Consider the following 12,843-nt stretch of genomic DNA (forward strand, 5'->3'; position numbering starts at 1 on the left):
CGGCAGCGGCGTGGCGGCGGCGGTACCTGGCCACGACCCGCAATCCCGCCGCCGTCGCCCGCGCTCCTCTCTGTCCCGCGTGCTCACCGGCGGGCTGCAGGACCTGGAGGGCGCAGCGGAGAGGGCGCGGACAGAAGTCCAGCACGGCGTTACGTACTGGTACGAGCGTTCGAGACGCGCGTGAATCATCCGCTCCGGAGAGCGCCCGGCGACGTTTGAGGCGAAGCCGTCGCGTAGAGGCCGATTGCGGCTAGGCGCTGGCCGTGTTGGGCGTGCAGTACCCGCGCCGGTATTTACCCTGTAACGAACAGCCGGCCAGACCACGGGCGGTGGGCGCGTGCGAACGACGCCGCGGTCGCCAGGCCAGCGCTGGCAGGCGTGCTAGCGCGCATCGGCTGTTGCGGGCGCGTGGAGGAGGCGTGAGGCAGTGGGCGAGAGCAGCTCCGGCGGTGTCGGGCACTGACTCGGCGGCGCGGCTTTGTTCTGCTGCCTTTCTGGAAGAGAGCCACGGCTTCTTCACAGGCCGCCGGAGCACTCAGCCGCGCGGCGCTCGATTGGGCTGGGCTGCCAGGGACGTCGGCGCTACTCTGGGGAAGAGCGGAAGCGTCGCTGGCGCTGCAGCCGGCTCCACCACGACTCGTACGCGCTGGCGGTGGCCTTGCACGTTTTGGGACGCACGCCGCAGGCTGAGGCAGATCCAGCGTGCGCTCTTGTGACTTGCATTCCGAGGCTGCCCCCCCGGCCCGCATCTTCGCTGCCCGCGTTCTCCGTGCCCACGCCCCCGGGCACCCCCCGGCGTGTGCGCCCCCCATGCTCTGCCGCTCCATGCCTCTGCCCATGCGCAAACGCCTCAAGTCCCACGGCGCCGGTTGGTGCTGGTGGTCGCAGGCACCGCGAGCTTGTGCGGTTGACTTGTCAGACAAAAGCACTGTCTCTCGCTCTCCCGGATTCTTATGATCCAGAGCCCCCAGCTTCCCATTCCGCAGGCCCACGCCCGCGCGCCCACACCACACCACCGCCCGACTGCAAGGCCGCCACTCACACTCTCCCTCACGACCTCCCGCACAACGCACAGCTGCTGTCTCACCCAGCCCAAGCTGCCACGCTGTCCGGGCATGCCACATTACATATGAACGCGCGCCGAACGCCTGCACTCAATCGCCAGCACTGCGGTATTTGGGCCTGCCGATCTTGACGCAATCGTCCCTCCGGAAACAGCCATCTCGCCCTTTGCACATACCTGCTCCCACCACCCCATATAACCGCCACCACGACCGCGACCATTGCACCGGCCGCGCCGTCGCCCACCATGCCGTTCAAACCCCAGATTCCCATACTCCAAGTCGAGTCGACCGCCATCCACACCGTCGACACCCGCTCCGCCGAGCAATTGTTCGGACTCTGGTCGGGTAAGCCGTCGCGCTCTCGTCGCGCGTTGTCTCGCTGATCTCCCTGCAGTCTTCTCCAAGTGCGCCGAAACCATGGAGGAGGGCCGTCGTCTCGAGAACCTTAGCTGGAGGCTATGGAACCGCGAGACCTTCTGCTGCGCCCCCGAGCACCCTAACCCGAACGCCTCTCTTTTCACCACCCCGCGTTGGTCCTACACCCGCAAGACCTCCGACTCGGGCTCGCTTTCCATTCCCGCTCTATCTTCCAGTGTCGAGTCGGACGACTCGGACGACCGTGTCGACAGCGCCTCCACCCTGCAGTCCGCCACCTCGTCAAGGCCTCACATTAGGAGACACGACTCGACAGAAAGCCGGAACCGGGGCACAGAAAAGCACCTCACACCCGTCGACCTCGAGAGCTTAGTCATTTGCATCAAAGAGAAGAAGGACCTGGAGCCTCTCGCCCCCTTGCCGATGCCCGCACCCGAGCAGCAGGGCCAGGAGAGCGCGCCGGAACAACGCGTCGAGGAATCCAATCCGCCACCTGCCAACCCTAAGCCCCAAATGGTTCCCGAGTCATCCACTTCCACCGTCGCCACCACTCTCGACAGCGATCTCTCAAAGATGAGCCCTCCTGTCATTGGCTCCGACAGCAGCACATCCACCGACAGCAGCGCCCACAGCGTCGTTCGTGGCTTCTCTCCCGGCCGCGTGTCCTCTTCGTACCGCTCAAGGACGAATCTCCAGCAACAGGCAATGCCCACCCCTATCATCAGGCAGCCGCAGCACACAGCACCTGCCCCGATGCAGATGCAGAAGAAGAAGGGTGCCATGTTCACCCTCGGTGGCTCTTCCGACGAGGATGGCAACAGCTCTTTGGAGACTCACATGCAGATGAGCCAAATGAGCAACGCGCGCAGCTCGCTCTCGGACGGCCTCAGGAAGCCCCAGGGCGTGTCTCGCAAGCAGACTTCCTTCAAGGATGAAATCTCCGCCAGGATGCCCGAGCGTAAGGCATACGAGAGCGAGGAAGTCTTTGAGAGCGACAGCGAGGATGAGGTCTCCGACAATGCCATCGAGGAAGATGACGAAAGTCAATGGGAAGATTCGGACGACGAGAGCGGCCCATCCAGCGTGAACGACAAGGTTTCGTTCCAGAGGGTCGACTCCAAGCCCAACCTCACCTCCCGCCGCTCGCTTCTGACTACCCTGATGCACGAGGGCGACCGAGCCCAGGCACTCCAAAACGCTGCCTCCCGCTCCACACCCGCCCTCCGTCGCTCGCGGACCACTTCGCCCAATGGACCTTCCATGGGCCAATCACCCAACACTCATACGTTGCGATACCAACCTTCCCAGCCTTCCCAGCCTGCTCCGCCTGCACAGCCCGTCCAGCCTGAGCCGGAAGTTCAACAAATCCCCAGGTCAAAGCCCATCATCATGACGACCTCGAACACGCATGCTCCTCCCGCTTTGTCCCCCCGGACTACCAGACGGAACATGCTCACCACCGAGTTGACAGAGTCTCTCCGCAAGCACCTGCTGTGGGAGCGTCAACAGAAGAACTCGACCAACAACGCAGTTCTCAAGAGGAGACATACCTCGACGGATGTCAAGAACCTCAAGAACTACCCCGGCGAGGCTCAGCCCTCGGCCCTCCCGACAGTGAAGGAGCACAATGCCAAGGGCAACAACTCCTGGACTACCAACTACTTTGACTCGGGTCTCCAGGAGTACCACGAGAGAGGGTGGTAAAAAAAAAAATCTTCAGTTTGCATTCTCCCTCACGGACGGGCCTCAGCCCCCAGGCCTGGACAAAACCGGGCCATCATTGATTGCATTTCTCTTTATTGCGAACATAGCGTGACGGTGTTTGGCGATTTTGCTTCTAGTCATTTTAATCTTTTTCATGGTGTTCATGGTCTCATGGGCTTCATGGCAGGAACGGCACGGGTCACATCTGACTGCTTCTGAATTTTTTTCGGGATACCATTTTGCACTTGTTCACAGCAGCACAACGATGCTACGAATCTTCTTCTTCTACTGCGGACTATTCTTTGTTTTTGGGCGGCCGAGGGCATCATTATCGGAAGACATCGACATTACTGGCTCGCGCCTTGGTTGCATTGGAGGGGGTTGGGGGGGATTCACATGCGAACGGAGCATACCGCCTCCGTCCATGCCCTGTAACACTATACGGACTCTGTACTTGTAGGGGAAGCGTTAGGGTGGAGCCGAGTCGCATTCTGGCAGCCACCGACTCCACTGGGCCTGGATGGGCAGTTGGAGCACAATTACCTCACGGCTTGTAGATGGTAATCAGCTTAGGTAGCGTAATCACTGAAAAAGTGGATTTCGAAACAAGCCAATGGCGCGATGCACCGGGATGTGAGGGGAGGTCGAGTTGTGCGGTGGACTCTGGTGGATTCACCGGTAAGAGGGCCCTGGGCGACAATCCGCAATTCGCATGAGCGGATTGCCGTGATGGATGCTTCTGGCCAGCTTGTTCCTGATGGATTCGAGAGGGGGGCGTGGCAGGCGGCCCCTCACAGCGTGTACCTAGCGACCCGGGGCCGTCCGATTCTGCCAGAGGTCCCCACCGCCCCAACGGACAGAATGCATGGAAGAAACGGTGACGGGCACATGCAAGAAAAGCCTCAGCGTGGCTCCGGCACGGGCTCTGATCCATGAGCAGCCAGGAGAGCGTTGCATAAGCGCGTGCACACCCTCATCTGAGGTGCGGGCAGCAGAGCAAGAGGCGGTAAGAGCGATAAGAGCAGCGAAGCGCGCAGCGGCACGGCACGACATGGCATGGCATGGGGCATGTGCTGCTGCCACTGCTGCACGTGTGCGTGGGCGGTGGCATCATGGCACGCTTTTGCCGGCGTGGGCTCGGGCGCCCGCCGCCGTCTCGCATGCCGAACTGCACTGGCTATCTGGAAGCTGCGCCTCGGTCGTCGCCGGCGCGTGGCATGGGCGGCATGGCGACGGCCCAAGGAGCATGTGGAAATAACCAAATGAGAAAAAAAAAACGAAAATTCGGTCGCTCGGGTTCGCCACGGGCTCGCCTCCTCGCCAGGCAGGTGCGAGTGCTGGGCCTGTTGCGTGCCCGTCACCGTGCAGCTGCCCCTTTGCGGCGGAGGCGGCGGCGAGAGGGTGGTGGTGTCCTCGGGCCGACACAGGCTGGCAAGCCTTGGACAGGAGGCTGCGGCAAGCTCCCGGCCGGGGCATTGGCAGCCAGCCAGATCAGATGGGCGCAGAGACGTAGGGACGATGGCCGCTGGGGGCCGGCGATGCGCAGGTGGAACACAGCCCGGGCGATCGCGCAGTGCAGGCGGCGCACACGATGCTGCCATGCTCCCATTAGATGCAGCCTTATGAGTCACGGCGCGGAGCGCTCGTGGTGAACATGACTGAGAATGACGGCAAATGAGTGCGTTGGCAGCACGGCAGACTCAGGCTCAACACCACAAACAGCCCCCAACTGCCTTCATATGAGGCCTGCTGACCCCGTCCGCGACGCGACTTGTGCAAACCCCCCAGATCGCCGCTCCGCACCGCGATTGTCTCCCTAATCACAGTCTATTTGCAGCGCCTGCCTATCACCATGGCCGCGGAAGGGCGATCAAGCATCCGCAGCGGCACGAGCAACACGGCCGGTACGTTCGTTTTGCCAACGCATCACTCTAGCCGCTGCACGTCCCGGTCATCTGCTCACTCGCCTGCACGCGTTTTCAGGGTCGCCCGCTGCCAGCGCATCAGAGGCAGCGCGTCCTCAGCCTCAACCCCAAGGCTCTCCGCCCGCTGCGCCACCGCGCGGGAGGCCATGCCGCTTCTACGGCACCCCGTCCGGTACGTAAACCCTACGCGACCCTGTCAATTGCCCCGTGCCTATCAATCTTCAACACCGTGTGGGGTGCTGTTGATCACCAGACGCCGGATCCCTGGGGGATGCTGATATGAGCCACGGTGCGTTATTCCAGGCTGCCGCGCCGGCGACCAGTGTGTCTTCGCCCATGACGCCTCCACCGGTCAGCCTGCAAATGCCCGCCCTGCGCGTCAACGTCGGCGCCAAGCGGGCATCGCTGCGGATCCCGAACGCAGCGAAGCTTCTACTGCCACCACACCGACTCCGCAGCAGCCGCAGCCGCAGCGCGCTCGCGTGGTGCAGCGTCCCACTCCACGCGCCCAGCAGGACGATCCGCGCGAGTTTCAGCTGGCGCAGATCCGCCGCAGATTCAGCCCGGAAGAATCGCTGGACGCGACCTCCGGCGCGACGATTCTGGCATTCGGGATGAAACCCTCAGACCCCGACTTCCCTTTCGACATTGACGCGCTGCGGTGTCGGCTTCGCGTGCCTGCCACCTACCCGATGCAGGGCAGGCCGTCGCTGAGCGTCGCCAACCCCGAGATGGACAGGGGCTTTCAGATCAACGTTGAGAAGGGCTTCGATGCCCTCACGGCGCGGCCGCTTCCCAACCAGACGCTGCTGGCATTGATGAACGCGCTGGACCGCCAGCTGGAGCAGTTGCTGACCGCGCCGCCCGCCGAGATCTTCTCCATCAAAATAGTCCCGAATGCGGCGGCCAGGGCCGTGCCGAAGCATGGGGAGCATGTCGTCCAGCAGGTCCCCACTCCGCCGCCGCCGCCGCCGTCGCCGCCGCCCGTCGTCGTGCAACCCCAAGTAGTGCCAGCGCAGCCGAGGGAAAGGCCACCGCCACTTCAGCCTGCATACGGCCCTGAGCAGAGGGCGCAGGCCAAAGCGCGGCGTGATCAGGAAACACGCCAACTTGAGGCTCGTCTCGGGCGGCTACCTCAGTTCTCCACCCTGGCGGATGGCGCGTTTATCGTGCCTGTCGAGCCCAGGCGCAGGGCTGCGTTGCCCATTGCGCTGCAGGCCATCAAGACGGTGAAGCTGATGGTGCCTGAGCTGTATCCGCTGCAGCCGTGCAGGATCGAGCTCATGGGCATCGACAGGCACGATGCGATGCCCGTCCAGCAGGCCTTTGAGGACAGGGCCGTGCAGTTCGCAAACATGTCATTGCTCAACCACGTTAACTACTTCTCCCAGAACATGCATTCGATGGCCCAAGCGCCCCCGGCGAAGTCGGATGGAAGCCCGAAGGCCCAGGAGCAGGGCGTTGCGCACCAGATGGAGGAGCTCAGCGTGCAACAGCGCCCGGCAGCGGAAGCAAGCAGCGCAGCATCTGGCGCCGAGGCAGACTCGAAGACCAAGGCTGACCCTGCCGACGACAGAAGTCACATCATCACCATTCCAAGGCCGCCGGAATGGACTGTGCCTGGTTCTGATAACGACAACGATGACGAGGATTCGTACGACTCGTACCCCGATGAATCAGATAGCGACGGAGAAGCGGAAGGGGGTGCTTCAGACCACGCCGGGGGAAGCTCTCAAACACTGTCCCTCGAGCGTGGGATTACGCTGTCGCTCCCGCACCTTGAGCTCTACGGCATCGAGTTGCTCGAGCTCGTCAACCTGTGTCTGACAATCAAATGCACGCGGTGCAAGGATACGATGGACGTCAACAACATCAGGAACAACGCTAACGCAGACTATACTGGCATCCGTAGTGAATCCTGCAAGAAATGCGCGTATCCACTAGGAATAGGTACCTTCTTTTGGGGGGCGAGAGAAAAGCTTTTTGGGTCATGGGACTAATGCTTGAAAAGGATACCGCATGGATATGATGCATGCAAACTCTGTCCGGGCCGGCTACCTTGATCTCGACGGATGCACTCCCGTTGACATGCTCCCCAGGTGAGGACTCCCGGTTGGGCGCGACAGAGCAAAACGATTGGTGCCGCGAGCGAGCTAGGGAGTGCTTAGGGCTCGCGGTGGCGCAACTCGTATCCAGACTTTCCCTCCCGCCCTAGCGATGATTGTTGATTGCTGACGGCGCCTTCATCAGCAACTTCATCCCGACATGCGCTGGGTGCTCTACCCAATACGCTAGCCCCGGCGTGGTGTCGGTTCGAGGAGACTCGTCGATGGCGATCTGCAGAGAATGCCACAAGAAGATGAGTATGTAGCGTCCTGAGACATGTGACGGCCTGAAATTGGCGGTCGATTGGGCGCAGGTCGCAAGGCTAACCGGCGGTTGTTGCTCCGTGCAGCGTTCAAGATTGCAGAGGTTAAATTTCTGTTGGTCAGCGCGTCGTCAGGTACGTGTTGCGCGCGCGCTAGCGGCGGGGGGAGGGCGTTCCGGCGAGCCTACGCGCATCAGCATGCAGCAAGACTGATGTCGGTGTGATCACAGCACAAGCAACGCGCGCATTGCCCCGGAAGAAGGTTCGTCAGGCCGCGCGCTCGCTGATGCAGCCATGACTGACTGTTTCCGCAGGCCAAGGAAAAGCTGCTCGGCCTCGCAGCCGGGCAGGAACTGCCCAAACGGGGGCGCTGCAAGCATTACAGCAAGAGCAATCGGTGGTTCCGGTAGGCCGCAAGCCACAACGTCCATTGCCGGACCTAGCCCTGTCAGCCGGACACAGGCTGACTCTTAAACACCAGGTTCTCCTGCTGCACCAAAGTGTACCCATGTGACAGGTACCGTCATTGCCCGCACCCACCGCGATCGCGAGATCTCCAGGCATCGAGTCGCAGATCGCGGGCCTACACGCGCATGCTAACAGGCGATCGCAGATGCCACGACGCTGAGGCTGATCACCCGAACGAGCACGCGAACAGGATGATTTGGTACGTTCCTTGGTGTCTCGCGCCCACCGGCCCTCTCGATCTGGCGCGCGGCTCCCCAGATCCCTGCTCCGCAGTGACGTCGCGCCCACATCTGCCCCGGGCCAAGCCTTCCCCGCACGCATTGCCTGTTGGGGTAGACCGTCGCGCTGTCTCGGTGCCCTGCCAGCCTCGCGACATTCTTCGCCCGAGCCAGCTGCAGCCCTACAGCGCGCCGTCGATCACCTTGGGCTTCCCCAGACGCCCTGAAGCCATTGAGCGCGATTTGCTGACGACGCCCTTCTGGCCGCGTGAATAGTGGATTTTGTAAGTCATTGTCGCCTCCGCCCACCCGCCCAACGGCGCCTCGGCTGCACGGAGGGCTAATGGCTCTTTCTCCCCCGATTCTACAGGCTCGCGCGAGCAAAATTACCGGCCGGAAGATTGCGGAATATGCCACGCGACGCTCGTCGGCAAGAAAGGTTCGGGTTTCTGGGAAGGCGGCAAAGGTACGTTAGATGACCAGTCTGTGATTGCGGAGGCACGCTTAAGCACTTTTACGTTCGCCCCGCGACCCCGTTCCCGTCTTGATCGCGCCCCGTTTCCCTGCCCGTCACCCTCCACCTCACAACAAAGACACACTTTCACTACCCCCAGCGGCCTCTTGGGGCGCAACGCCGTAAGCTGGCCGTTGACTTTAGCGGCTTCATGATTCGTCGATGATGGGTGAGAGGCGGACACTAAGGGATTTGGGTGTCCTCATCCGTTTCCGTCGCGCCGTTGTCAGAAGCCAAGGCCCCCGCCTCTCGGGATTCGTCCTTTGTTATGTCGGGCGTCAGCACGCGCATCGACAGAGCCTGCGTCGCACCTGCAAAGCAAAGGACACGCCCTGGGTCGCGTCTCGCCCAAGGACGTCTTCAGCTCTCACAGGGGCGGGCCGCGCGGGCCAGGCCCCGTTCACGACCTGTCATGAGGACGGCCACAGACCGTTTGCAGCACAGGCGGCGGCGCCTTCACCATCTCCCCTCCGGCGGAGGCGACGGCCGCATTGATGAAGCCCGGCGTCGCGCATGGACACTGCTCGGGCACGCATGGCATGAGCGCAATACGACCAAGGTTGCTCGAGCGCCGGCCGCGCTGTTTTACTCTGCCCTTGGAGCCAATGGCTTCGGCGCCTCCTCAGCCTTCGCTCAAAGGGCAGCCCCTCGCTCCTGGCCGAGGTAGGGCACCAGGCAGCTGCCGACGGCTGGGCCGAGAGTGACAATAATACGACAGCGTTCCGGGAAAGAAGGTTTTGTGGCAGGCCATCGTGCAGGCCTCCCACGTGCGATGGGCGCCCCGCCTCCCCCCTCGCTGCCCCGCTTTTTGGTCTGTGGTTCGGCATTCTCCCCCAGGTTCTTGGGACCCTCGCAAATCTGGGGTTCGCGCTTCCTTGTCGATTCACCCTCCTTTACCAAAGAAGCCGCTCTCTCACAGGGATTCGCGTTCAAGGTGCGACAAGTCGCCGCCGGATTACGGATTCCCCCCTGCTTGGCGGGCATCGCTGGGCCGTTGGCCGCCATCCTTATTGCGCTCGGGTCTGGGGAAGAGCTGTCCTTTCCACACCACGAGACTGCGCGCCTTGCAAGCCTCAGAAGCCTTCCGGGCGCACTCTGTCATTCACAAAGCCTGCGAACGGACCTCTGCGTTTGAAGGGCCGAGCCTGATGGGTAGTCCCGCAGCCAGCGACTCGAGCTGCTTTGAGCTTCTGGTCCAGAACGAAGTCGGTCACTCGGCGCCTCGCTCGTTCGGAGTCGTTCCGCGCGCGTCTGTGTCGCGCGGCTGGACGCAGGCTAGGTTCGCCGTGTTCCTTAGCCTTCCCGCGGCTCCTCCGGCGGCGCCTCTGATCTATCACGTTCACGTTGAGAGGCGACCGCGGCTAGCCGACTTGTCTTTGCCCCTTCAATCGGCCCAGATGCGCGCGCTACTCTGCAGGCTTCCGCTGCATTCGATTCGGATGGTCCTGATGCTGTAGCTGCTGCAGCGGAAGCAAGAGTAGTGCTCCCGCGGCGAATCCCACTGTCTCTCCGTTTCAAGTGCAGCCGTATGACACACGGACTTACTCGTACCCAACCCTTCTCCTCCTCGCACCCGGCGCCCAGCAGTGGAGAGGACAACGGAGAGACGGAGATTTCTCGCAGAAACCATCAGAGCGCGAATGCTCCGCCACGCCGACGCTATTATCCACATAATTTGCACACGATCACACCCTTTCCGCGCGCGTCATCATGCCCATTGATATTTGTTTGGAACTCGCTGACGCAGGCGGATTGTTGGGTCGGAATGCAGGTACGCGTGACCGCACGCGCATGTCAAGGAAAGGTACGTTCTTTTTTTCTGTCTTTTACTTTTTGACACCGCCGGTACATGACCGACTGCAACGGTCCCAGTTCTGTTCGCCGTTGTTGCTTTTCTACGTTTTACCTAGCGCGAGTGCTTTTTGGTGTGGTGGTGGTGGTGATGGTGTGATGGTTGCCGCGCGCGCATTCCTTTTGCACCGTTAACGAGTTTCGTTACCCACACCCCGCGGCGTCTGGTCGTTTGTTTCAGCCTCTGTTCTTGTTTTGCCAGCCAAACACGAACCGTTGTTTGAGAAGCGCTCGCCTTGGGTACGCCGCACACCACCACCACTTGGGTCCCATCACTGCGCTTTTTCTCCTCTTTTCAATTTTCCAGCCCAATCACCGACGTTTGATTTGCGCCTTATCCTTGCGATTTTTATTTTTGTTTCGATTTTTGCCCTGCCCCCTGTTCCCTTTTTTCTTTTTTCTTGCTCGTCGCGTGGCCTTCCCGCCGCTGTGCCGCACAACGACGCAGTGAGCGCATCATACCTACCACACACACGCGCAATTCCCACCAACCCCCACGGGCGGTACAAGTCAACCAACACCAACACAACACGGAGCGATTTTCTCCTCACGCAACGCCGATCTCTTTCTCCATTTTCTACCGGCGGATCGGTCTCCGTCTTACGCTCGACATTTCTTCGCTCTCTCTCTCTCTCTGTCGCCATGTCTCTCCGCACGCCCGACGTCTCCTCCTTCCTCTGCATTACCCGATTGGGCGGGTGCAGTGGTGGGGGTGGGGGGATGACAGGGGTGGTGGGGTTTCGTCGTCGTTGTCGGTTCTCGGTTGTTTCGGCCTTCTTTCCTCCGCCTGCCGGCGAACGTGGAGAAGACGGGCTACGTACTTTTCTTTCGCGTTTTGCCGGCCGGGAAGGTGTGAAGGTGTGTGCGACTGGAGGCACGTGCTGTGTGAGTTGAGAGAAAGAGAGAGAGTGGAGATTTGGGGGTGCGTGCAGAGGGCAAAAAAAAAAAAAAAAGCTTGATTGTTGCGTGTGTCGTTGTTGTTGTCGTTATCCGTGCCATGGTGGTTGGTTGGTTCGGTTGCTGCAGCAGCGTTGTGGGCAGTGTGTTGCGCGTGCATCATGCGGGAAAAGGGGGGGAGAGCGAGAGAGGCTCCTGCTTTTTTTTTTTTTTTTCGTTCGCGTCTTCCCGGTTACACATCATATATGCGTGTGCACGACCGCTTTGTTTTCTTGGTGGTGGTCGTGGTGGTGTGGTGGGGAAAAAGATGAGATGTGCTGACTTCGAGAACGATTCTGTTCTTCGGCTTCACCGCTAGACCCGCGCAAGTACAAGCGTAGGCCCGGCGGCGCCGCCGCCGGCAACAAGGACAATTAGGGTTGCTGCCCTATGACGACACGAGACGAGACGAGACGAGACGAGACGACCGACCGGCTTTGATAGCAGAGGCGGGGGTTGGGTAGGTAAGGGAGGCGGCGTGGTGGTGGTGGTGGTGGTGGTGGTGGTGGTGGGAGGAGGACGGCGAGATGATACAAAATTGTGTGAATATGGCTCTTGGTGTTTGTTTCTTTTCTTTTTTTTTCTCTCCCCAATTACTACGTATGCGTGCAGGAGAATGGAATGGGTATGGTCCAAGCGGGACTACTCTCTTCTTCGTCGTCGTCGTCGTCGTAGTCGTCTTCACGATCTCTCTCTCTCTCTCTAGCGTGTTCTTTTGGGCTTCGATGATCGTTCTTTTTTGCAATCGCCATGCGTGCACGCGCGCGCGAGGGAGAAAGAGAGACACACAGAAAGAGCAACGATTGATCTGCTTCAAGCATTGGTGGGAAGCAGGTGATGGGCTACTGGGAGCGCGCGCGCAACGCAACGCATGGATGCAATAATGCGTGCGGTGTTGGCGTGCATTTTTTGCACACCGTATCTTTTTTTGTTTGGGTTGGGCTCTCTCTCTCTCTTTCTCTCTCTCCCTCTCGATGATACGGACCGTTTGGTTTTTGGAAATCGAACATTTGGGCTTCGAATCGCAGATCAGTGGTGTTGTTCGCCGGTGTGCCTTGTTTTTTCGACTCGTCTTTCTTTACGTCGTTCCGAGCGCTCGGGACAACGTTCTAGATTGCGGGCTGTGGATATGTTTTTTTGGGGGTTTTTTTTTTTGGGGTGGAGAGCGGGCATGGGTGGTTGGGTGGTGTGGGTGGTGTGGGTGGAGTTGCGGCTGTTTTTTTGAGTGGAGTTTGGGTTGTGTTAGCCCGACGTTTCGGGACCGGTCATCGTCGTCGTCCGAGTGTTTTAAGGTACTTTCCGTAGGGCTGCTGCTGCTGCACACGACAACGACAACGACAACAATCCTGCTGGCTGGGGCTGGGGCTGGGGCTGGGGCTGGTGGTGGCTGCTGCGTCGTCGTAGTCGTCGTCGTCGTCGT

At 60.7% G+C, this 12,843-nt stretch overlaps 2 protein-coding genes across 2 annotated transcripts; both read left to right on the forward strand.

Moving 5' to 3' along the window:
- Positions 1-1,309: 1,309 nt before the first annotated feature.
- Positions 1,310-3,143, forward strand: SLS55_009038 (uncharacterized protein; the record flags this gene model as incomplete). Its single annotated transcript, XM_066780443.1, has 2 exons — positions 1,310-1,409; positions 1,459-3,143. The coding sequence occupies 2 exons, from the start codon at positions 1,310-1,312 to the stop codon at positions 3,141-3,143; spliced, it is 1,785 nt and encodes a 594-aa protein (XP_066629672.1).
- A 1,852-nt stretch (positions 3,144-4,995) lies between these two features.
- Positions 4,996-7,068, forward strand: SLS55_009039 (uncharacterized protein; the record flags this gene model as incomplete). Its single annotated transcript, XM_066780444.1, has 2 exons — positions 4,996-5,047; positions 5,372-7,068. 2 exons carry the CDS (start codon positions 4,996-4,998, stop codon positions 7,066-7,068), a joined length of 1,749 nt encoding a protein of 582 aa, XP_066629673.1.
- Between the last annotated feature and the right edge of the window lie 5,775 nt (positions 7,069-12,843).

Source organism: Diplodia seriata, assembly GCF_021436955.1.
Source record: "Diplodia seriata strain FDS-637 chromosome Unknown scaffold_9, whole genome shotgun sequence".
Lineage (NCBI taxonomy): Eukaryota > Fungi > Ascomycota > Dothideomycetes > Botryosphaeriales > Botryosphaeriaceae > Diplodia > Diplodia seriata.